Below are 21,779 nucleotides of genomic sequence, written 5' to 3'. Positions count from 1 at the left end.
ATTAATCTTGTGTGAATATGCTGGGTTTATAGCAGTCGATTAAAAACCCGTTTTCCTGCTTCAGGCAGTGTTGGCTATTGCTGGCGGAAGTTGGCTCCAGTGTTAATCCTGAAATGTGACTCTAGGCATGGGTGTCTGGTTGTTTTGTTTAGGTAATATCATCTGGAAAGAGAAACAGATTTTTATTTTATGGCTCTGAAAGGCCAAGGGGACCATTAGGAACATCCTGCTGACATGTCATTTCTCTTTTGATGTGCAGGAGGCTCAAGTGATTTACAGTAGTTGAAAATCTACTTTGGTGGTAAGGAAGAGCAAATGAGAGCATGAGGAAGTGGACACAGAGGGCTTGTCTGTAATATGGGAACCATCACAGCAGGCATCTCTAAACAGGCTACATCTGATGCATTAATCTCCTGCTCTAGCAGCCCATTGACTAGAAAGGAAGGAGAAGTCCAGTGATGCTGTAGTGCTTGTGGTCATCATAGCTACTGTTGCTGCAGAGCAGGCCATGGCCCCAGCTTGCTGGTTGCTCTCTATTTAAAGAAGCTTCAGGCCTTCTTATGCTGTTCAGGAAGATTTTGATCCATCCCTCTGCTGCTACTTGCAAGGAGACTGCTGATTTTTGGGACTCCCCTATGAGGATCAAAGACAAGGAATTTTCCGATAGCAGCTGCCATTAAAAGCGAGCGCCTTGAACAGAAGAGTTGTGTTAACTTGTGACTTAGGGATGAGACAGATTTACAGTGGTTGGACAAGTTATGCAAGTGTGTGTCATTTTGTGAGCTACCGGAGCGATTCGGAAGGCAGATAACTGGATGCTATACTTAGCATTACCCAGAGAAGCTACAGTGCATGGAGGATCGCAGTCAATTCTACTTGCAAACTGACTAGCTGTCAGGGACCAGACCCCTGAAGTAGTCTTGTATAGATAAAACAGAAGTCACAACCTGAACTGGGTATTTAAAATTTTATTTGCTTTTGGCATAACCCCTCAGAAAAACCACTGTAGTCTATATTTGGTTTTAGTATTCAGGCAGCACAAGTTCTGATGTATATCATCACTCATGATAACAGAAAGCAGAACAAAGCCAGCATACTCCATCTTATAGTGGAGCACAGGTGTAGTTAAACCTGCTACACTTCTATGAGAGCTAACTGCCTTGTATACTTAGGCTTCACAGCTAAAATACAATATAGGTTTAGAGTAAATGGCTACATTCACTAATCCATATAAATAGGAGTTCTACCTTGATAAAACTGGAACAGCAGTGTGCAAAAGTCAAAAGGAGTAAAAACATGTAGGTACGTTTGCAGTGTTAGAGCAACTGCCACTCGGCTGCATCTCTTGGTGTCACCAGTGTCTGTTACTGGAGCGCGCTGCCTCCTTCTCCTTCTCCTCTTCTTTAAAGTTCATCGCTTTCATACAGTCCTGATTCAGCAGCCAAACGCTGGAACTCCCCTTCCGGTGAGAAAGCTTGTTTTACATCCAGTCCTCTCCCATTGAGTGCTAGGTATTTGCTAAAAGTCGGCCGAACCTTCAACTTCCTGGGGTTTGGAAGTGGCTTGTGTGGGTGAGCTGGAACAGAGACACCTCATTCAGCTCCTGAGCACTGCAGTTCTCCCTGTTTTAGGAGCTTTATCAAATAGCAAAATTCATACCCTCACATATTCTGAATCTAGAGAAGAGGAAGTTGTCCCTGAAATGAGGAACAGACAGGCAAGCTCCCTCTAAGGGGAATGCTCACTTCTGTTGAGGATAGCCACTGGGATGACATACTGCAAAGAAACCATCCCCATCGGACAATGCCCAGATACAAATAGAAATGCCCATTTTGAATAGTTGCACCAAAATGCACGATATATCTGTTACCTCCTTTTGGAAATTCAAGGCCCTGGAGTGCTCAGACCTCAACTAGGTTTGCACTCAGACTTGCTCTGACCAAAGGGGAAGCTACATTAACTCACAACGTAAGTTTTACTTACATGCAACCTCCAGCCTGGTGTGACAGGTGGCCACGCCAGCCTCGTTGACTGCAGAGACAGTGTACCAGCCAGCATCTTTTTTGTTAGCATTATGAATGAGGAGGCAAACCCTTCCAGAGGTGTCATGCAGCATGCTGAAAGATTTAGAGGGGTTTTTGTTTAAAATACATGAAAGTTGATTTAAAAGGAACGACTTATAGCTGAGAAGGCTAGAAGCCCCCAAAACACTTACTGTGATTCAGAAACAGTTTGTTGCACAGGTTTTACTTGCAACAGGTAGGATGAAATCAACAATTACTTGTTTTCTTGTAAGCACTGAAGTCTGAATCAGGGCTCTTTCCTGATATCCAACCTAACCTTCCCTTCCTGCAACTTGAGCCCATTGCTCCTTGTTCTGTCATCTGGCACCACTGAGAACAGTCCACCTCCATCCACTTTGCAACCCCTCTGTAGGTAGTTAAAGGCTGCTATCAAATCCCCCCCCAGTCTAAATAAACCCCGTTCCCTCAGCCTCTCCTCCTCCTCACAAATCATGTCCCCAACCCCCTAACCAGTTTTGTTGCCCTCCACTGCACTCTCTCCAACTTGTCCACATCCCACATAGTGGGGGGGGGGGTGGTGCTAAAACTGGACACTACTCCAGATGTGGCCTCACCAGTGCAGAATAGAGAGCGGGCAATAATTACTTTCCTTGATTTGCTGGCAATGCTCTTAATTGTGCTGTTAGCCTTCTTGGCAACCAGGGCACACTGTTGACTCATAACCAACTTATTGTCCACTGTAACCCCCAGGTCCTTTTCTGCATAGCTGCTGCTTAGCCAGTTGGTCCTAAGCCTGTAGCAATGCATGGGGATTCGTCCATCGTAAGTGCAGGACTTTGCACTTTTCTTTATCCAACCTTTTAGGTATCACATCATTCAACCTTTAGATATCAGATTGTCTTTTTAGATACCATGTTATTTACATTTTGCATTAAGATATACCGGCTATATTTCTAACACATGAGTGGCCAGCTCATTAGGAGGATACCTTATTCGGTCTGCATTAAATTGTACCATTTCATTGTTTTTTTTCCAGTAAATCCGTGGGGTGGGGATGGCAGAGATCTGACATTCCAGTCTGGCTGTATCTCCTTCATAAACTTTTTTGCTTTGTGGTTTGAAGATGAAAGTTGGAGGTCTCTGATGTTGTTTTGCTAAATGAGAAGAGAAAGTGGTAGTAGCTGTTTTACACTGGCAGATATTTATCCTATCCTCCTTTGGAGGGTACATGCCATGTATATTGCTACCCTGGTTTTCAGGTGCCTAGACATCAGCATTTTAACAAGCAATATTCTTCTTTGGATGGGAGGTCGGGGGCGAGGGTCACTGCCCAGTTCATGAATAAAAGTCTTGAAGAAGCCTAGGATAAGATTCAAGAGGTGTCCAGAGACCACTACCCAGAATTTGTGCATGCATCTCAAAGCTTGAGGCAGGAGATATACCCCTCCAACTGCCATTTGAGTTGGGTCTTAAATTTCAGCAGTGTTCTCCACCTCAAATAGTCTTGCCCCGCTAACATGGGAGGCAATACAACCAGTAGTTCAGGTAGAGTTAAAATGACAGATGGCTTTCCTCGGCTCTGACTCTGGCAGTTTTGGGAAGGTACAGTCTTTCACCCGGCTGTTATTGGATTAAGTCACTTTGGTGGAGGGGGGCGGGGATGCATAGTGTATTTTATGAAGGGCACTAATTTTGCCATTCTTAGCTGAAACCTGAGATAACAGACATCCAGGTTGGTGCCCTTTTCCTTCCCTGCATGCTCATCATTGGTCAGTGTTCCTGTTTGAAGTCAGAGGCAAAAATGCCATTTCCTTCACCAGGAGCATGGTTAGAAAGGTGGTGAGCACTTGGGAAGAACCTTCCATCCTGAGTTCAAAGACTTGGTTGTAGTTCTTAAACCTGGACATCAAGAAGCAGGCAGAAAAGCCCTGCAGGCACTGGCAGCATCAGCTTTCCTGAGTCTGATGCTCTTGGTGCATGCAGAAGGCACTGGCCTTTCAAGAATGCACAGCTGGAAGGTTTCCTTCCCCTCCAGGGTGTCACCCAAGCCATATGTCTTACCAATTACATCCAGCTTTACTGTGAAAGCAGCTTCTCCAGCGCGATTGGTGGCTACGCATTCATATGTCCCTGCGTCAGAGGCTCTGATCACTTCAAAAATGAATGAGTGGAAGCCCTTTTCGGATACTATCATTTTATGAAATTCATCTGGGTGAACCAGCCTTCCATTTAAATACCAGTTCACATCTGGAGTTGGTAGTCCGCTAACCTGTAAAGGGGGAAGAAACAAGACATGAGCAAACAGGAAGAAGGACCTAAGGATATGCAATCATTGATGTTCTTACATTTAAGAAAATCCTTTCCTAAAGGAAAGTTTGATTAGCTTTGCCCAAACTGGGAAGCTACCTGTGGCATTTCTAGCCCCATGTAAACTGTAAAGCATATGGAGCAACCTAGTTGATTCAAAGAGCTTTAGCTACAAGACGAGGAGCCTTGCTTTCACAAGCCTGAATCATTACCCATGTCCTGTGCAGTTTAACTCAGTGGGATCAGTTGTGGGCAAGCCCACCATTTTATAAAGACCACATTTTTAAACCTTTTTTTTTTTTTTTAAATACCAATCTGGATCTGTAACGGAGTTCACTTATTCTAGATTCTGAAATGCAGCAGCCTGTTGAACTGGTATGACAAATTACTTTCTCCTAAAAGAGTTATAGGTTTTATCACCTCAGTAAGGTATGAATTGCATTAAGACAAGGAGAGGCATTTGATTCTGTAAGTGCAAAATTAAAAAAAACTTTTTTTCTTCTGAACTATGGTCATTTGTATGAAAAGAGAACTTGAATAACACGAGCTAGCTTCTTTTTTTACCACAAGGTACAGGTGTTAAGAGTACAGCTCTCACAGAGTTTCATCCTGTGTTTTAATGGTTGGAAAGAACTATTTTAATAGCTTTTTTTTGGAAGCAGGTCCCTGTCTGTTTAGTTTAGCTATCACTTAGCATATTAAAGTGGACTGTTAAGTGGCCTTAACGTGGCAGACATCTAGGTCCCAATTCATCAGGTTGTAACCAGGTGCTTATGTGCTCAGTAGTCATTCCTCCTCACAGAAGACAAGCATTTAAGACCCTGCCTCAGTGCTTTGTTGAATTGGGGCCCTAATACATGCCCATGCCAGCATGTTTTGCAAAGCCCCTTTCCAGGAGGACGTTTCAGATTTATAGAGCAGGCTTGTCCCTAGCTCCTAACTGCTGCATCCTGACAGGGATGCAGTGGCGACAGCCAATTTAATTTGAAGTTTCCCAGGGCTAAAAGCTGTGGAGCTGGCTAAATTTCTCTCCCTGGTGCTTTTTTGTCACTTCCCTTCCCACCCCCGCTTGGTGCTGGCTTGCAAGATTGTCCAAGAAGGAGTCTGTACTTGTAAAGCCAGTAATGGTAGAGAGACAGTGCTCCAGGTGACTGCGACGGAGCTACTGTAGCTCAAACATCTCTGCTGTGCCTAGATTGTAGTAGATGCCAAGGGGAAACCAAGTGCTGTAGTTGTATGGAGAGGACTGTACAAGTAGCAGCATTACTTTGAAGTCCAGCCTGCAGAAGTGTCCTTCTTCAATGGTTATATCTTCTGGCACTTGTGTAAAACGTGGCTGAAAGAACTTCTCCTGGATCGAGCCCTGTCCTTTCTCTTCCCCTCTGGAAGAGGGTCTGCTCCTGTAGAGTGAATGCTTACAGTTACTTTCAGCAAGGTTGCTACAAGGCCGTACATGACACCTACTCAACTCAAGAGGTTAGAATTAAGACAGGCTAATAGCTACGTGGCTCCCATCCCTTAAGCTGTCAAATTGGGATAAAGCATCCCATTATCCGCCTCTGACTGCATGGAATAGCATCACCAGCAGTTGTGAAGCTCCTATCTTTGAGCTCACATCCCAAAGCCTTTGAGGCATGGTCCACAGAGTCTTGTCATATCCCATGCCCTATGGTTATTCCTTACCTCACTGAACCTTGCTTGGAAAGAGATGAGGAACCATCAATTCTCAGAGTATTTTTAACTATAGTGTATGGGTCACAAGCTTCCACCCCAACAACCTCTGCCTCTTTAAAAAGTTTTCAATAATTGGTTGAAGAAATTACCAATTATTCTATGAACTATGAAGTTTAAGTTCATTTTTGAGTATAAAAGTATAAGAATACCCAATATAGTAGCCACCTCATACACATTTTAGATAAAGACTCTGGTCACATAGGAATATTGAATGGCTGTCTCACAAGATTGGCTGGGTATAGATTCAAAGATTACCTTATTTGTCCTGTAGGGACCTGTAACCTTGTGTTCTCTGTAGTCTGCTGCTTTGAAGAGTAAAAGCAAAAAGTCAGTTAATATGCAGTAGCAAAGTTCTCAATTCAATCTCTCGGTAAAGATTTTAAATGAGCAGTTTGCTTTTCAAACGCACCAATTGCAGATTCCTCAGATGCCTTTCTAATAAAATACTGGATGGACATTGTGAGCAAATATTTTCTCACACTTCATCCAGACTCTTTTCCAACCCTAGTAACTAAAAACTGTAATAGTTTAATAGTTTAGAGCAGCTTTCAGTTAAGCAGCACAGGTGAATGGTATGGCCATTTTCTTTGTTTGCAGATCTTTCTTGGCGAAGATATAACCTTTGTTAGTGGGGAAATAGTCTTGCTGGAATATGTGAAATGAGAACCTAGGTACAATGTGTCCTTCTGTACAGCAGGAATAGAAGTGAAGTCACTTTTATACAGAGCTGGCAGGAACACTGTTGTGCCCACTTAGAAATGGTACCAAGAGCAACGAACACATGTTGAGCTGGAAAATATTTTCCCTACTAGATCACAGCACTAGCTAAGCTTGCTGATAACTCCACAATCAAGTTATTAGATCTATTCAAGTACCCAGGATGGTTTTCCAACAGAAACTTCTATAGAGATCTGAAGAGCGGATAACTGTGTTTTAATGTCACCAAGTCAGAGCATTTCTACCACTTTAGCAATGGAGCCAGTTATATCAAGTACAGAAACTTCTGTGGTGTTACAGAATCCATGACAGCAACATTCAGACAAATAAGCTTGAGTTTGCTTCCTTCTCTTTTCTCACTAGCATGCATTTAACTACATACCCACACATGTAGTCTATTTACTATAGCAGGCTACTGCGTGCTTGTATGTTCTGCTGGATTTGGCTTATGGCAGATCCCTTCTGAGGTCTATTCTCTACACTCCCCATGTTAGACGTGCAGCATCTAGTAACACTAACATCCATTTTAAAAAGGTGATGCACTAGAGCTGAAGTTTCCAAAAATAGTCCGACTAGCCAAAAAAAACCTGGCAGTTGGGTGGGTCAATGCGAGCTTACACAGAGTGGTGAAAGTATGAACAATATTGGCAACGCAACACTCCTACTCTTGGGAAAGTGCTCCCCAGACTCCTGTTAGCCAAAACTGGTCTCAAGGCAATCAATGTCAGCTCAGAGAGGCATATCTAACATGCTTCTGCGATGCTCCTTTCTTTAGGTCTGGCGTTATTCAGACAGGGGTGAGGGAAACCGGCTTGCACACAATTAAACTGAAGCCTACCACACAACACTCCCCAAACCACAAAGTCCTGCCTGCTTGTAGTCAGCACAAAAAAAGCATCTTAATTTGTTTTAGTCCTGGTCAAATTTAAGTTGAGCTGTTACATACTGCCTACTTGTGCTCCCCTGCTCTTCAAATTGGTTATTGTATTAATTCCTTCTGCCTGTCCTACACTGCAGGAGGCTGCCGAGTGCTGCGAAAGAGCTATTGTGTTCCCTCCCAGAGACTTCATTTCTACAGATAGGTATCTAACAAGGGATGTTGCAAGGTGTAATTAGCATGCTGAACTCTTCCCATGTAGGAGGCTAGACAGAAGTCTATTGTTAGTGCAAGTCTTAGGTTTTCCCGTATTTGCACCTCCTGAAAATGTACAATTCCCCACCCCAGTGAAATCAAACCCTTAAATAAACACCGGACAACAGTATGCCCTATGGACAGACTGCAGTTACCTGCGAGTTCTGCACGTTTTCCTCATTTTGCGTGTCAAACACAGATGCAGCGTTTTCTGGTCCAAGCAGCCTGCGAGCCATTCTTTCTTCATAGGTTAACCTCTTTAAAGCAGGATAAAAAGCAAGGCTAGTCATGGTGAATGGCCTTTTTGCTGGTGTTTCAGCAGCTGTGTCACTCAGCAGTATTAATATGCCATAGATTCAGAGTGCTCTTGGACTGAGTGCATGGGCAAACCTGGGCTGCTCAACAAGGCTTGATGTCCTGGCATCATCTGAGCTTGATCCTCATTTATACAGCATTGAAATGCATAAAAGCTTAGACAGTCGTTGGCTTTCCATTCTTCCTGTGCAGGGATTAGTTATGGGCAACTATGACAGCATTATTGGGGAATTTGGAATGAGCTCCCAGGGGTCCTGTACATCAGTGCTAGGAGGGCTTTCCAACTCCATCAGCTGTGGATCTTCCTCAGAAACTAGCCACTTGGTGCTAGAAAATCCATGCATCCTAAAACCAAGCATGTGCTTGTTCTCTCACACATGCAGTCCCAGCACCTTCAAATGCTCCATGTTCTCGTGAGCAAAAGTAGTCAAATTCATTGGAATCAGGTTGTCTACAGCTAACAGCTAGTTTCAGTCTGTACTGGAGTGCAGAACTTGGTCCAAATTTTGTTGGAGGACTTCTCCCCTCCCTCCAGATTAGAAGTCTTTAGAGAGTTAGTTAGTTTGCAGGTATCAAGTGAGGCACCTTTGACTGGATCTGATAACAGTTTTGAGACATTCTGATAATGACACAGTGGGTCCAGTTTTACCCACCACCTACAATATGCCAGACTATAATAAACTCCTGAGGGGGAGAACCCATCTCCGATTTAATAGGGCCAAGTGGTTAACCTTTTGTGGATTTACCAAGCCTCAGAGCAATAAAACCATTTCCACAGTATTGGGTTAATTGGACATGGAAAGCTAAGTTTTGGCCCTACTGAAGCTGTACCAGATCTCTCAAATGTGAGTCAACTTCCTACACAAAATGCTTCCTTTGCTATTAACTTCCAGCCTATTGTTTCAAACTTGCGTGGCTGCAGAGTTTTCTTTAGACAACTCTTTCGTTTCTTTTTACAGTCTGATACCAAGCACTGTGGGGCTCAATTAGATGCTCTCTGTAAAGAATTTGAGCCAAGAAAGTGACTTGAGCAGCAATTCCTCCTTCTTTCATAGGGTCATAGAAGTGTAGGGCTGGAAGGGACCTCATGAGGTCATCCTGGCCCCCTGCTCAAGGCAGGATCATTCCCAACAAACCCATCCCAGGCTACTCTTGGAAGTTTCTAAGGATGGAGCTTCCACAACTTCTCTAGGTAGCCTATTCCAGTGCCTGGCCACCCTCACGGGCAAAATTCCTCCTAATCTCCAACCTAAACTTCCCCTGCTGCAGCTTGAATCTAGTCCTGTCCCCTACAGCCACAGAAAAAAGTCTATTTCTATCTTCTTCATGATGGCCCTTCAGGTATTTGAAGACTGTTTCTAGTATTGATGGCAGTTGGTTCTTATTTGCTATTGAGTCACAATGCCTGTACTGAAGTCATTGCATTTAGAAACCAGGATAGAACAGTTCCAGTTTGCAGGGTTTAAGTCATGTTCCCCTTGGGCTTTTGGTCAACTGTACCATTGCAGTAAAGGCTGAATAAACTTAGTTGCCCAAACCCTTGGCAGGCTCTTAAATTCTCAGTTGGGTCCATGTCTAGGCTGGTAGCAACAATTCTACCACTGAAAGGGATCAGATTCCTGAATTCAAGCTTTCCGATTGATAGAAAAGTCTAGCGCTCGTTTGCACCTCCTAACAGCACAACCTGGAAGGCTCAGCCTGGCTGGGAAGTGGGATGACAGGAGGGCATAGAGTAGCTTTCAGGTGACCTTGTTACCTCCCAGAGCTGCCTGTTTTAGCAGCCAGCTTACACAGATGTCTGGTCCTGGCACAGATGCCACGCTGCAGCCATCTCGCAATAGCTGTCTACGGACAGATCTGCAACCCAAAATAACCATAGGGGGTAATGCTGTGAGCACTCCATGTCCTGCCAGGCCCCCTGTGTAGGCTTGTGTGTCTGTGCGGCTTGCTCGCAGAGGGCAGTTCTCCTAGAGCTGCATGCAGGGGCCAAGACCCATCCCATCTACTATGCAGAGAAGTGTAGCATGTTTGAAATGAAGCAACCAGATTTAAAAAAACAAAAACAAACCAAAACCTACCAACCCCAAATCTATGAGTTACTGGAGTCCTGAACAAGCGATTACCATATTCTCTCCCCCTGCTCATCAAGGAGGGTAGACTCTGCACTCATTATAATGAGCGCAATCTGCCCTAGTGGTTTGAATAAATAGGATCACTTCAAGGTTAAGAGAATCGAATAAGATTCTGGGCAGCAGTCTATCCTCATGCCCTTTAGGGTTACTGGGGGCATTTTCATTTGTGTTTTCCATGGGTCTAACAACTCCCATGAGCAGAAATGCTCTAGCACCTCTGAATTGGTTGGAATCTATGGAGGAGAATCTAAGCAAAGAGATCCTTGGTACCAGCACGTTCTTACCTGGTTGCCATTCTGCAGAAGGCTGTCTTTGCAGCGCAGCTTCCTTTCCAAGTCCTGAATGAGGGCCTCTTTTGTTCCTTGTATCTCTTGGTCTGAGGTCTTCTGCACTGACTTTGTGCTAGCTTGTTTGTGATACATTGGCTTTGGGTAACTACTCAAGCAAGAGACAAAAGAAAGAGTCAGCCCAGCTAGTCATTAGAGCTGTGAAAAGTCCCATTAGAGAACGTATACAAACTTCAGGCTTCTGTTTGAACCCACCAACAGATCAGTGGCTCCAGATTAGCTTGTAGAATGCCTAGAACAGGATGCGTTTAGGGCATTTATACTTGTGCTCTGGGAGGGAGGAGTGCTTTAGTTAGAGTGGCTCTGAGAGCTGCTCTAATTAATGCACCTGGAGCATCACATGCATCAGTGTCCCTGTGCTGAAAAATGGCAGCGAGGGCACTTTAAAGGTCACTGAATGAGCTTTAGTTAAGGTGCCCTATCACCATTTTTCAGCGCAGGGATGCTGTTGCATGTGATGCTGGTGTCTGCTGGAAGTGTGGTAATTACCACACTCCAGCAGACTCGATTAATTGAGTCTGCTCAAACACACTGGAATTAGAAGACAAATATTTTGGGGAAATAGGGCTTTCTCTAGTCTGAGGCAACCGGTGGCACAACGAGGGGTACACACAGAAGATGCAACCTCTGTGGTAGGACTTCCCTGTGAGCAGGAAGCAAGGCCTGTCGGCAGAAAGATTTCCGGCATGAATTGCTTCCCTGAAGCCAGTAGGTTAATACTGAAGTCCAGCTAAGATATCCAAATCCTCTTGCCCTCCATATGCACTGTGTCCCCCACCCCTACTCAGCACTTTTCCAGTGTAACCAAGGGTCATACTCCCTATAGTGTAGGACAAGAGCTGGTTATCAGCTCTGCCAGGGTTAGAAGTGGAGTAATACAGGGGAATTCCCACCCACGTAAAAGCAGAAACAGGCCATGCAGAAGAGAAGGAATCCTGGTTCTGTGTACTCACCACTCCAAAGAACTGGGGGAAGAGGGAGAGGGGGACCTCAAAGGGCTGGGGCTCTGCCATCTCAAATAGTTATGCTGGGGCCTGAGTTGGAGAATTCTCCGTTCTCCTCTGCCTCCCAAAGACCCCAAAAATTGTAAATGAACTTATTTGTGAGGAAAGCAGAGACCTTGCATAGGTCTCTCTGGCTTTTCCTTGACAGCTAGGGGGATGAGAAGGATAGAAAAAAAAAAGGAACCCATAAATCTTTGGGCTACCCAGGGTTTATCCAGCCATACCCTCTGTCCGTCCCACCTCTAGCTAAAGGATGAAATAGTTGTTCCCATCCTAGTTTCTCACTGGTCCCAGTCATGGAAGCTATACAAACTCTTGATGCCGTCTCCAGGAAAGTGTGAAGACACCAAATGAACACTGCTTGTCACATCGTTCCCCTCTTAGTCTTTTAAGAGCTAGGGCCTTCTTGTCATAGGACCTAGCCAATTTAATTCCCAGATATCATGTAGCTGCAGGAAAGGGCTGAAATACCCAAGTTGTATACTTCATTTAACAGTACAGATGATTTTGGCTAAGAAACCTTAGGTATAGACACTGTTGCCCCTCATTTTAGTTCTTGGGACATTGCAATTATATAGTTTGGGTTTGGAACAGAGTCTGTCCAGATGAAGCTGTGCCTTTATAGGCCAAACCCTTGCTCAGGTGGAGTAAGCAAACATTTAAATGACAACTCTGTAAAGATGCCCCCACGAGCACGGTTTGCTAAGCATTGGGGTGGTTTAGATGGAGTTAGCCAAAACTGCTGCTGCCTCTTTCTTCCTGGTGAATGTATTGCAAGGGGACAGCATCCCTTGAAATACATGGTGAACTCGACAGATTTCACCAACCGTACGGGTTAAATGCTGACAGAACCTGACCAAAGCAGCAGTCTGTATGGCAAGGCCTTGGATGTTGTGTGCATATTCAGCAAATCTTACCTCCCTTTGGACATGACTTGAAGTCACTCCCTACACTATTTGTTCTATAAAGAGCAAGAAGCAACTGCTTGTTTATGGTGGGCCCCATTCCTAGCACTCCTTTCCCTCCAGTGACTGGGTCCTTTCTGCTCGCTGGGGCAGGGGAAGTGGAGTTTGCTTTGCTTCACCGCATAGCCTTGGGCAAGTGGCTCAGTTTGTCCAGCCGCAAAATTCATTGGATAATAATGCTCCCTGGCTTCACCAGCAATGGTATGTGTTAAGGTTAGTATGGTATTTAGGAAGCCCTTAGATGAAAAGCTGTGCACTACCCTACCATATAAATTGTGGTTGTCCTAGTGGCATTTATAGGTCACACACAAAAGTGGTAGTTCCCTGTAGAAAGATGGAGCTGATCAAAATGACAACTGTCCTTGCTAACATCACCTTCCCACTGCTAGTCAATCGAACTGGCAGCTTTATTGAAGCACAGCTACTGTCCCAAGTTTGAGAATGCAAAGACTGAACCTCCATTTGTAACCAAGACAAAAGATGCATATTTTCCTCCATCTTCCACAATACGGTCTCTACTGAACATGCTTCCCTTACTTCCATGTGAACACCTAGCAGCGGTGGCAGTAACACAAGGTATAGAACAAGGCCAGACTGAACTCCCATTGAGGTCACTGGGAGTCCTTCCAAAGCCCTTGACAGGGAGTTGGATTTCACCCCAAAAGCCATCAAGATAATGCATGTCCCAGGGAGAAGAATTTTGTCCTTGGTCTGAAGGGGTAAAGCTTTCAAAGCATCTTAATCACTTGGCACCTATCAGTCCTTGACCTGAAACTCCAGAAAATGCTGGTACATCAGTTTCTCAGTCTCTGGCTATATACATAAGTCTAGGACAAGGAGGGATCACCTCTCTCAGGGCTTTATCATAAGACATGAAGGCTATTGCAGGTGGTGCCATCCTTGTGCCCAGAAGTAGTCAAGTTAGAATTGCAGGACTCAAAACTAAAGCAAAGTGCCTGTCCCCTGCCCTGAATATGTTAATGCAAATGATTTCCACCACACTAGAGACAACTGCTCATCATGCTCCAATGAATGACCATGCATTGGAGAGGTATGTGAAGTTAATTTCTAAGAAGTCTCTCTCCCACTTGTGCATCGTGGACAAATGTTTGCCCAGGGAAAGCAAAAAGTGGGGAATTCTGTCCTCTGAATGGCATATTGAGATCAACTGAATCTTCCTTTGGCATGACTGAGATCAGGATTTCACCCCAAACCTGGACTTCTTGCAGTGGCCAGCCAAACAAAGATTCAAAGCAAGGGGAAGTCAGTAAGTACACATACTTACCTGGGTTCTGTAGGAGGAGGAGCTTGGCTATTATGAATAGACTGTGAGGGCAACACAGAGCAAAGGAATGCTGCAGGGGACTGGTTATGCATGGTCGAAAGCCTTTGCCCAGATGATGAGCTAGCAGGAGATTGTGCAGATTCCTTAGGGGCGCTATAGGAAGGTGAGGAGAGAGAGATGGAAGAGCTCAGCGACGGAGAGGAGGCAAACTTCTGCCCGCTAGGGTTATGAGGCTGTATGAGAATAGAGGACTGTTTGATTGGTCTGCTCGGCGATGTAGAAGTCTCAGGTCCTGGAGGCTGGTGTTTCCCTTGGTACATGCTCTTAGACTGGAGAAAATGTTTTGGACGCTCGTAGTTAAACATGGTTGGTTGGTACATAGAGGAAACTGATGGGAGATTATGGACACTCATGGGGCAGGGTTTGAGATAGTCCTGAGCTTTTGTAGGTGAGAATGGGCTTTGGGGTGGTGGCTGGTAAGTTAGATGATAGGCCACAAAGACTTTCGTGGGTGGGTTCCTGGGTAGAGTGGAACCCTTGCCTCGATGGTGGATTATCCCTTTAGGAAGATAACACAGATAAAAGTTGCACGTCACAATTTGACTAGCAAGCACTGTGTAGCAAGCAGTCATTTTGCTGTGAGAGCATCAGGATTTTTAAGATCCAACATGCAGTCCCATAAAAGTGACAAGTCAGGTCTGCAATTTCTAGTGCAGATCTGTGCTAACAACTCTCTTTAGTTACAAGATCAAATACTACTCCCATTATCATAAGCAGTACCACAATTTCATCTAAAACAGCAAAGCAAGTTCCAGCATAAAATGAAGGTTGTAGCAATAGCCATGAACTAATAGCACTTTTCTGGCCCAAATCTGCAAGCAGCCTGAGATAACTGCACAAGCATGAGCTACCACACAGCCATCATAAGGGCCTATGGATATTGTAACCTTGTACCCATAAAATTTAACATATTTTCCCTATTGCGCCACAGGACATGCATTTTATTTTATTTTTTTTGCTATGAGATTCATTAAATTTTGTCATATAGCTAGGGAAGCATGAATTTGCTTCAGCTTCTGTCTCAGGCTAGTAACTTTACACAAAACAAGAAAACCTCCCATATTATAGTAACACTTTTCAACGGGAGTTTTCATTGTATGAATGCACATGGGGTACGATATTATTTCAGTATTCTTTTGCACACACAATTACCATACTGGGTTTTCCATGCTTTGTGTACTGCTGATTTGTGGATATAGGATGGAGGGGTGGGGGAGAGGGGAAGGGGAAGGAACCATCTGAGCACAAAAGTTTTGTGACCAACTGAGATCCGGTGCACAGATATAAAGTTTAGCGAAGAGAAACCATTCACCCCATTGAAGTAGTTTGCAGAGATTTGTCAATCAAGAGCACTATGGACAAAGTTGCCCTGAATAAATGGTAATTGGAAGCAGGGCCAGAGTAAAGTCTGTACGTCTCTTGCCAGATAATGCACAGACTAAGCCAGAAACTATGGCTAATCAAAGCACTGCTGTAAAATACAGCCGGACAAATAAAACATCTTGAAGAAAGGTGCTAGATTACATCCTATCCATAAGGTAGATATCTAAAGCAAAACTTCCCTCTTCTGTGCAGCAGATGGGAAGCTTCTGAGCAGTGAACTGAGCAAATTACAAGTTGTAAAAACCTCTAAGCAGAGACCTATAAATCTACAGAGTTACATGTGCTGGAAAAAATTGCAATCTTGTCCCACTGAGATCAGCTGTTTTGCTTCTATATATACATGGTATATTGTATTCCTTTCATAGGAGACCCCAAAGAAGGGTTCCATGAGGTCATACATTCCCCCGGGAGAGATCAAATTAAGATCTCTCTTCTGTTTTAAAGAAGATTTAGAGCTTCCATTTCCTACTGCTGTGGGGATAGTTACAAGTTAACCCTAACTAAACAACTGTTTTTTAGCAAAAAGTCCCCAACTTCCCCCTTACAAATATGCTTGGAATGTGAAACTAAAAATCAGATTTGTGGATCACATCCAAGCTACTTTCTCATTCATTCACCCATTCAAATGCTTGAGTCCTTGGTTTTGGGTAACTTTTAGAAACAGCAGTTTAAATATCTATATCCATTTACAAAAGGGCTTTAGGGAGCATGACCGCAGAGACAAGTGGCTATCTTGGACCTCATGGATCACTCCTTTCTCTTCCAGGAAGAGTTATCTGTTGCATTTGCTTCCCAAACAATAACCTGCCTCCCCCAGCTTTTTAGAAGAGTCAAAGGCAAGATTTAAATTCTAAAATTATTATTATCCTTTTTTGACAATTGCCCCCTCTTTATGTGAACAGTTTGGCTGAGTGGGACTTTAAAGCATTGGGTTTCACAGCAATATGCTATTCTCATCCCCCCTCCCCGATCACTAACCAGTTATTCAAACTAAAAAGTAAAAGGAGGGAAAAAAAAGAAGTCTTACCTAAAAACACTAAAAGTTGTCACCTGGGCTTTAACCGGTATTTTGGGGAAGGGATAGTCATTCACGGACACAGGCTGTAATCATAGTAGCACTCCGCTTAATATTATAAGACCACTCACTTTTATCTGCTGCCAAATAATGACATCTGATGTACTTGCTTGTCCACCTACCTATGGAAGTGTATCAGAATAAAAGTCCCCAACCTCAAATGCAGCCACTTGCAATAGGGTTTGATTGAGAGGAAGCAGCCCTGGTGTTTCCAGCTCTTTATTGCAAGTGGCCATTTGCTGTCTGAAAATCTATGATGCTTACTGCATGGTGCAGTCATAGGTGAGTAGATCTATGTAGCCATTTGCTTCATGTGTCTCAACGGGAGAAAGGGGAAATGGAGAGGGTTGGCTTAGTGAATATAGAGGCAATTCTTCCTTCCGCCCACCTGCCCCTTTTGAGGTCTATGCTAAGATGTTCAGAGATTTCAAGAGCAGCCCAATCAAGCTTTACACCACTCAGGGGTTCACATGAATAAAACAGAAGTGCTTCCTACTGCTGAGGGAGGAGGGGTGCCAATGGAGTGCATGTCACAACCTTTGGGCAATGGGTCCCCAACTTTTGGGGATCAACGGATCTCAACCTTTCTTGCAGGTCACCCTGCAACATCAAATTTAAAAAGGGATGAGGCAGCGCAGTCCCCCTCCCAGTGCAGTCCCCTGACTTCTTTCTGTGGTCGTGGGTGGTCACTTTTGGGAATGGACACAGGCACAGATGGATACCAAGGTGATGCGAGGTTCACAGGAAGCTGCACTGGGAGTAAAAACTAAGTTCTTGCTTGTATTTAAGCAGCTGCTTTTCCCAGAGTAGGCACCCCCAACTTCAAGGACTTTGATTCTGAAATAGGTGCAAGAAGCAAGTCTGTGGCGGGACTGAAACTGGAGCCCTGGCAAATCCAGTCACAGCACTCCTTTGTTCCAGCACATAGCATGCACCCTTCTGCCTGCCTTACCATTCAGCTTTTAAAGTGCCTAGACATGGATTGTTTCAAGCACAACTTGAAAAGCCCAGCACATACCTAGGTGGAGGAGGGGGTGGGCCAGTTCCTCCAGCTCCTGGAAACTCTTTCCGCCACTTGAGGTGTGAAAGAGATTTCTGTTCAATAATACCAAGCACTTGTCTAGCATTTCACATCTGTTTTGCCCAGCCAGCAGTCACCACAAAGCTCCTGTGAGCCAAACAAATTGTTTTCGCTGCCTCCTCCTGCAGCTGGAGGAGGGACATGCACAGACCACCTCTGCGCTGTTTTTGGACGGCCTGTTCAGTTCCTTCTGCCTGCCCCACTCCCAGCCTAGTTCTGCTGCAGGCTTTTTCAATCATTCCACGGGCTAACCCTATTCACAGAGGATTTTAATTATACTGTAGAGGGACAAGAAAATACCCTCGTCTGGTCCACACAGCACTTCCTGCAGTATTACCTCCCTCCTTTACCTGCAGGAATGCTAGGTGGAGAAAATGTGTAAGGCTTCAGTATTGAAAAGGCCTTGGGCCCATCACAACTCAGAAGCCAATGGAAGAGGTAAAATGTGAGAATCTCTTGCCCTGACTTGAGCTCATGCCCCAATTTAAAGAATGATCATAGCCCAATTCAAAGAATCCCTGTCCTATGAATTAGACAGCTTGCTCTGAGCCAGCCAAACTCCAACCTCAGGTGAGTGGTTTTCTGCTCACTTTTGAGCGAGACCTGTGAAGATGCAGGTCTCGCTCAAAAAACCAATTTGTTAGCACCTAGAAAGCTTTGGCCTTGCATTAAGTTCCGTGATGGTACATAATTCTGCATGGGTGAGACGCTCCCTCTGCCTGAAGAAGGGTGTTTGTACCCAAAAGCTTGCAACGAAGAATTTTTTCCAACTATTTTAGTGAGTCTGATAAAAGATACCAGATTTACCCAAAGAACCTTGTCTGCCTATAACCTGCTACGAAGCATCTAGGCCGCGACTCAGGAAACACTTATTCCCAAGCTTAGCTTTAATATTCCTTTTGAAGTCCATGTGATTACTCATGAGAATAAAATGAAGCCCATACTTAAGAGTTTGAAGGATTGGTGGCTTAAATAGAAGGACACAGGCAGAAGCACTATGGGATTTAACTAGGGAACCTTCATCACATCAGGAACAGGCAGAGCTGAGAGAAATGGATGCGTGTTGTCAGCCCTCACAGTAGTTTGCCCTGTCCTGACTCAATTTTACTCCCTTTGTCTGGGACCCAATTACTCAGTCTCCTTTATTTACACTTGGGCAACACTTGAATAGCTTGTCATGCTAAGGAAGTTGTTATTGAACTGATTTCTATGGGGGACAGCAGTGTAAAATACCTCACATTTTTCCCTAGCTCTTTCTCTTTTTTGATTTCCAGTGGCTAATGTAAAAGGCACAACAACCAATCCACACCTGAAGCTCCTCTTGAATACCATCCCACCACTTGGTGAACAAGTTCTCCATAACAGGTGTTCATGGAGTGCTAATATATTTAAATTCCTCCTGATGAAAGCAATTGGGGAGGAAATGCTTTTCAGTCTGAATCAAAACTCTTCCCTTGCAAGTAAGAGCGGGAGTGCATTACCTGTGAATGGAGGGGAGGCAAGGAAATAGTAGCTTGATCACCTGCCAGCATAGACGTTGGTGCTTGGATAGATCTGCTAGCCTCCTGCTTGCTTTTACAGGGGCGCATTGTGCTTATCTAAGAGCAGACTTTTGCCTGCAAGGCATTGATTTAAGGGCAGCTTTGTACATCCAAAAACCTGCTGGACAGCGCTAGGATGGAAACAGAAGTGGGGAAGCACAAAGGTAGGATATAGCTGAAAGAGAGCAGAGTTTGTTGAGGGAAGACTGGAATAAATGATAAGGAAGCATTAATTGCTTGAAAAAACCCTCAAGTGAAGGAGATTAAGTTTATTCTCCAACACCATTTTTGTATCCAGTCAGTTCCCACAGCAGGAAGGTCAGGGGAACTAGACTGAAAGGGAAAGGTCTTTTAAAATCCAGTAAATAAATAAAACCAACAGTAGCCAGTGATTAGGAGTGGGTTTAATGCCTACAAACTACTTCTTAACTTCAGCTACGTTGATCACATCTCTAGCATGCTAATTCAACAGGCCCTTTTGGGGAAGGGGAAGAGACATGCTATGCTCTCTGAAGGGAGTGTGTGCCGGAAGCATAAAGCTTGAGAGATGGCTGACAGCTACCAGCTTGTTTCCTAACACTTTTTAGTTGCTAGTCTTGTGGAAGAGACTGTATCGCTAATGTAGTTCTGAGAAGAATGAGCACAGCTAACTTTGCGATAATCATTCCCAGGAAGAGCCTCGTGCTCTGCCAATCTTCTCGAGTTTCCTTTCGTTTCTGTAAGGTCACCATTGAACCAGTCAGTTCCATGGCTGTACACCTTCCCCTGCAGTTTTAAAACCTTTAACCCAACAACACTGGCTGCTGTATTATTAGAAGCCCTGTGTGCAAACGCTGTTTTGCTCAACTCTGAGAGAGTACTAGAAACATCCCTCCGGTTGTACTCAAGGTTACTATGAAGGGACCAGATTTTTCAGACACCCCAAGGAGTGGTGCTTCTGAAAACTGAAGAGAGCTCCTAGCTGCATCCCTTGGTATCTAAAAGCATGTATAACAATGGCTTTTGGGCCCCCAGTGAAAGACTTCTTTGGGTTTGGGATTCCAGATGGCAGTCAGCATCTCACACAAGATGCAAACAGCCTACTCTGCCTGCATTTGAGAAATAGCACATACCACAAAGCAGCATGTAAAAGTCATACCAGCTGGAACCAACAGATTTGAGCAAAGCAGCATCTGAAAGAGAGGCCGCTCCAAGTTCAACTTAACTGGAAAAGCAAAATGCAAAATTTCCTACCTCATTTGTTAAGTCTGGCAAAGGACAGGATAGAGCAATTAACCTAACTCCTTGAGTTTAGCTGGAAAATGCCTTCCACCAGCTCTGCTCTCTCTTGTCAGTCAGAGCTTTTATAAGGATTTTACTTTTGGCTGTGTCAGATGGTCATAACAGCCTGCTTTGATTTGAAACAACCCCTTTTTAAATGGTACAAGCCTAATATGTCCCCCACTCTTATACCTGGGCAGTGAGAATCAAGGTGATCAAGCCTGATTTATCCCACTGTGTAGTATTTGTATATTTGGGTTTTGTCTGTGATATTTAATAGCTTCAGTAACTAAGCCATATTCACAACTTTAGCAGGGGCTACAGCAAATCTCTCTCTCCCTATTCCACAAAGCTGAAGTCTATCAAGATGCATAGTAGTCTGACTAATTCATCAAGACAGCTAAACTGGCTTCAATTAGCACACTGCTTCATTAACAGGGCTGGTGGGGAGCCTTACTGACCTTATTACAGTAATCTGTGTGCAGGGAGTTCATGCCAGGATTGGGATCGAAGACGGTGACTTCTTACCAGGAATCTGCAGATTATTTAAACTAAAGCCATGCTTAGCTTCCTGTTAAATAAAACTTCTTCCTGTGCACAGGGAAATCTATATTTAAAAACCTGTCGGCATGGGGTGAGCTTGTTCAGAACGGTTATAATAACCACATTATTGGAAGAGGATGAAGACTGCTTCCTAAAATAATCTGTTACGCAGAAGAAATTGCTTTCCCTCACCGACAACGGATTGTGCATGATGTAAAGGTATTGATATAGCGCAGTGCTGGTGTTCAGCTGACTGAACAAGAGACGCAGACTTGTTTCACGATGAGAGAGCACGCAAGATATATTACATGGGACAGTTCCCTGGTATAAAGTCATGGCTATGCCACTGGAGAGCTGCACAGTGCAAATGAGCATCTCAGCATCATTGCTCAAACTTGGGACAGGCTTGCTAAGAATAGTAACAATAGCTTGCTCTTTATCAGTCGGAAAGAAATAATGGGACTTAATAATATTGCAAACAACCTATGGCCACTTAGACCACTCTTCTCACTACGCTGCATGCAGTGGCCACTTGGAACTCCATGGAGGCCAAACTAAATGCTGAGCTTTCAGCTCCCAAAACACAAGGTCCTACCTGCTTTGATATTAAAGGACAGTCCTCACGTGCTATAAATAATACAGGGACTATGTCACATCAAGGAGTGGTTCTGGGTCTACCCAGTAGAGCTTCCTACTTCATTCTTGCTACTTGTCTAGGTAGCACTCCTTACCTTCAGAGCATTTGGCAAGTTGCAACACACTTATAAGAGCTCCAAAGATCATCTATGTTTTACAGATGGGGAAACTGAGCCATGTGGGTGACATGCTTGGCCTCAAGCGAGGGATGAAGTTGATGTTGAAAGAATTGTGATTA

General features: G+C 44.2%; 1 protein-coding gene across 8 annotated transcripts in view; it reads right to left on the bottom strand.

The window, feature by feature from the left end:
• Positions 1–951: 951 nt before the first annotated feature.
• MYOT (myotilin) overlaps positions 952–21,779 on the bottom strand; it is a 41,949-nt gene continuing 21,121 nt past the window's right edge. For 2 of the 8 annotated variants that reach the window (XM_019535142.1, XM_019535143.1), the window contains exons 9-16: positions 10,646–10,796; positions 8,070–8,171; positions 6,321–6,370; positions 5,599–5,731; positions 4,086–4,293; positions 3,013–3,178; positions 1,984–2,117; positions 952–1,576 (exon numbers count right to left, since the gene is read on the bottom strand). In XM_019535142.1, the coding sequence (XP_019390687.1) occupies positions 1,404–1,576; positions 1,984–2,117; positions 3,013–3,178; positions 4,086–4,293; positions 5,599–5,731; positions 6,321–6,370; positions 8,070–8,171; positions 10,646–10,796 (1,117 nt within the window). In that variant the 3' untranslated portion in view covers positions 952–1,403. Of the gene's footprint in view, positions 1,577–1,983; positions 2,118–3,012; positions 3,179–4,085; positions 4,294–5,598; positions 5,732–6,320; positions 6,371–8,069; positions 8,172–10,645; positions 10,797–13,962; positions 14,522–16,432; positions 16,571–20,335; positions 20,529–21,779 lie in introns of those variants that run through there. The other 6 variants (XM_019535146.1, XM_019535145.1, XM_019535147.1 and 3 more) reach the window with 6 other exon arrangements.

The sequence above is a fragment of the Crocodylus porosus genome, unplaced genomic scaffold, assembly GCF_001723895.1.
Source record: "Crocodylus porosus isolate Cpor-Errol unplaced genomic scaffold, CroPor_comp1, whole genome shotgun sequence".
NCBI lineage: Eukaryota > Metazoa > Chordata > Crocodylia > Crocodylidae > Crocodylus > Crocodylus porosus.
The sequence above is the reverse complement of the archived record's forward strand: the minus strand, read 5'-3'. Positions and strand labels throughout refer to the sequence as shown.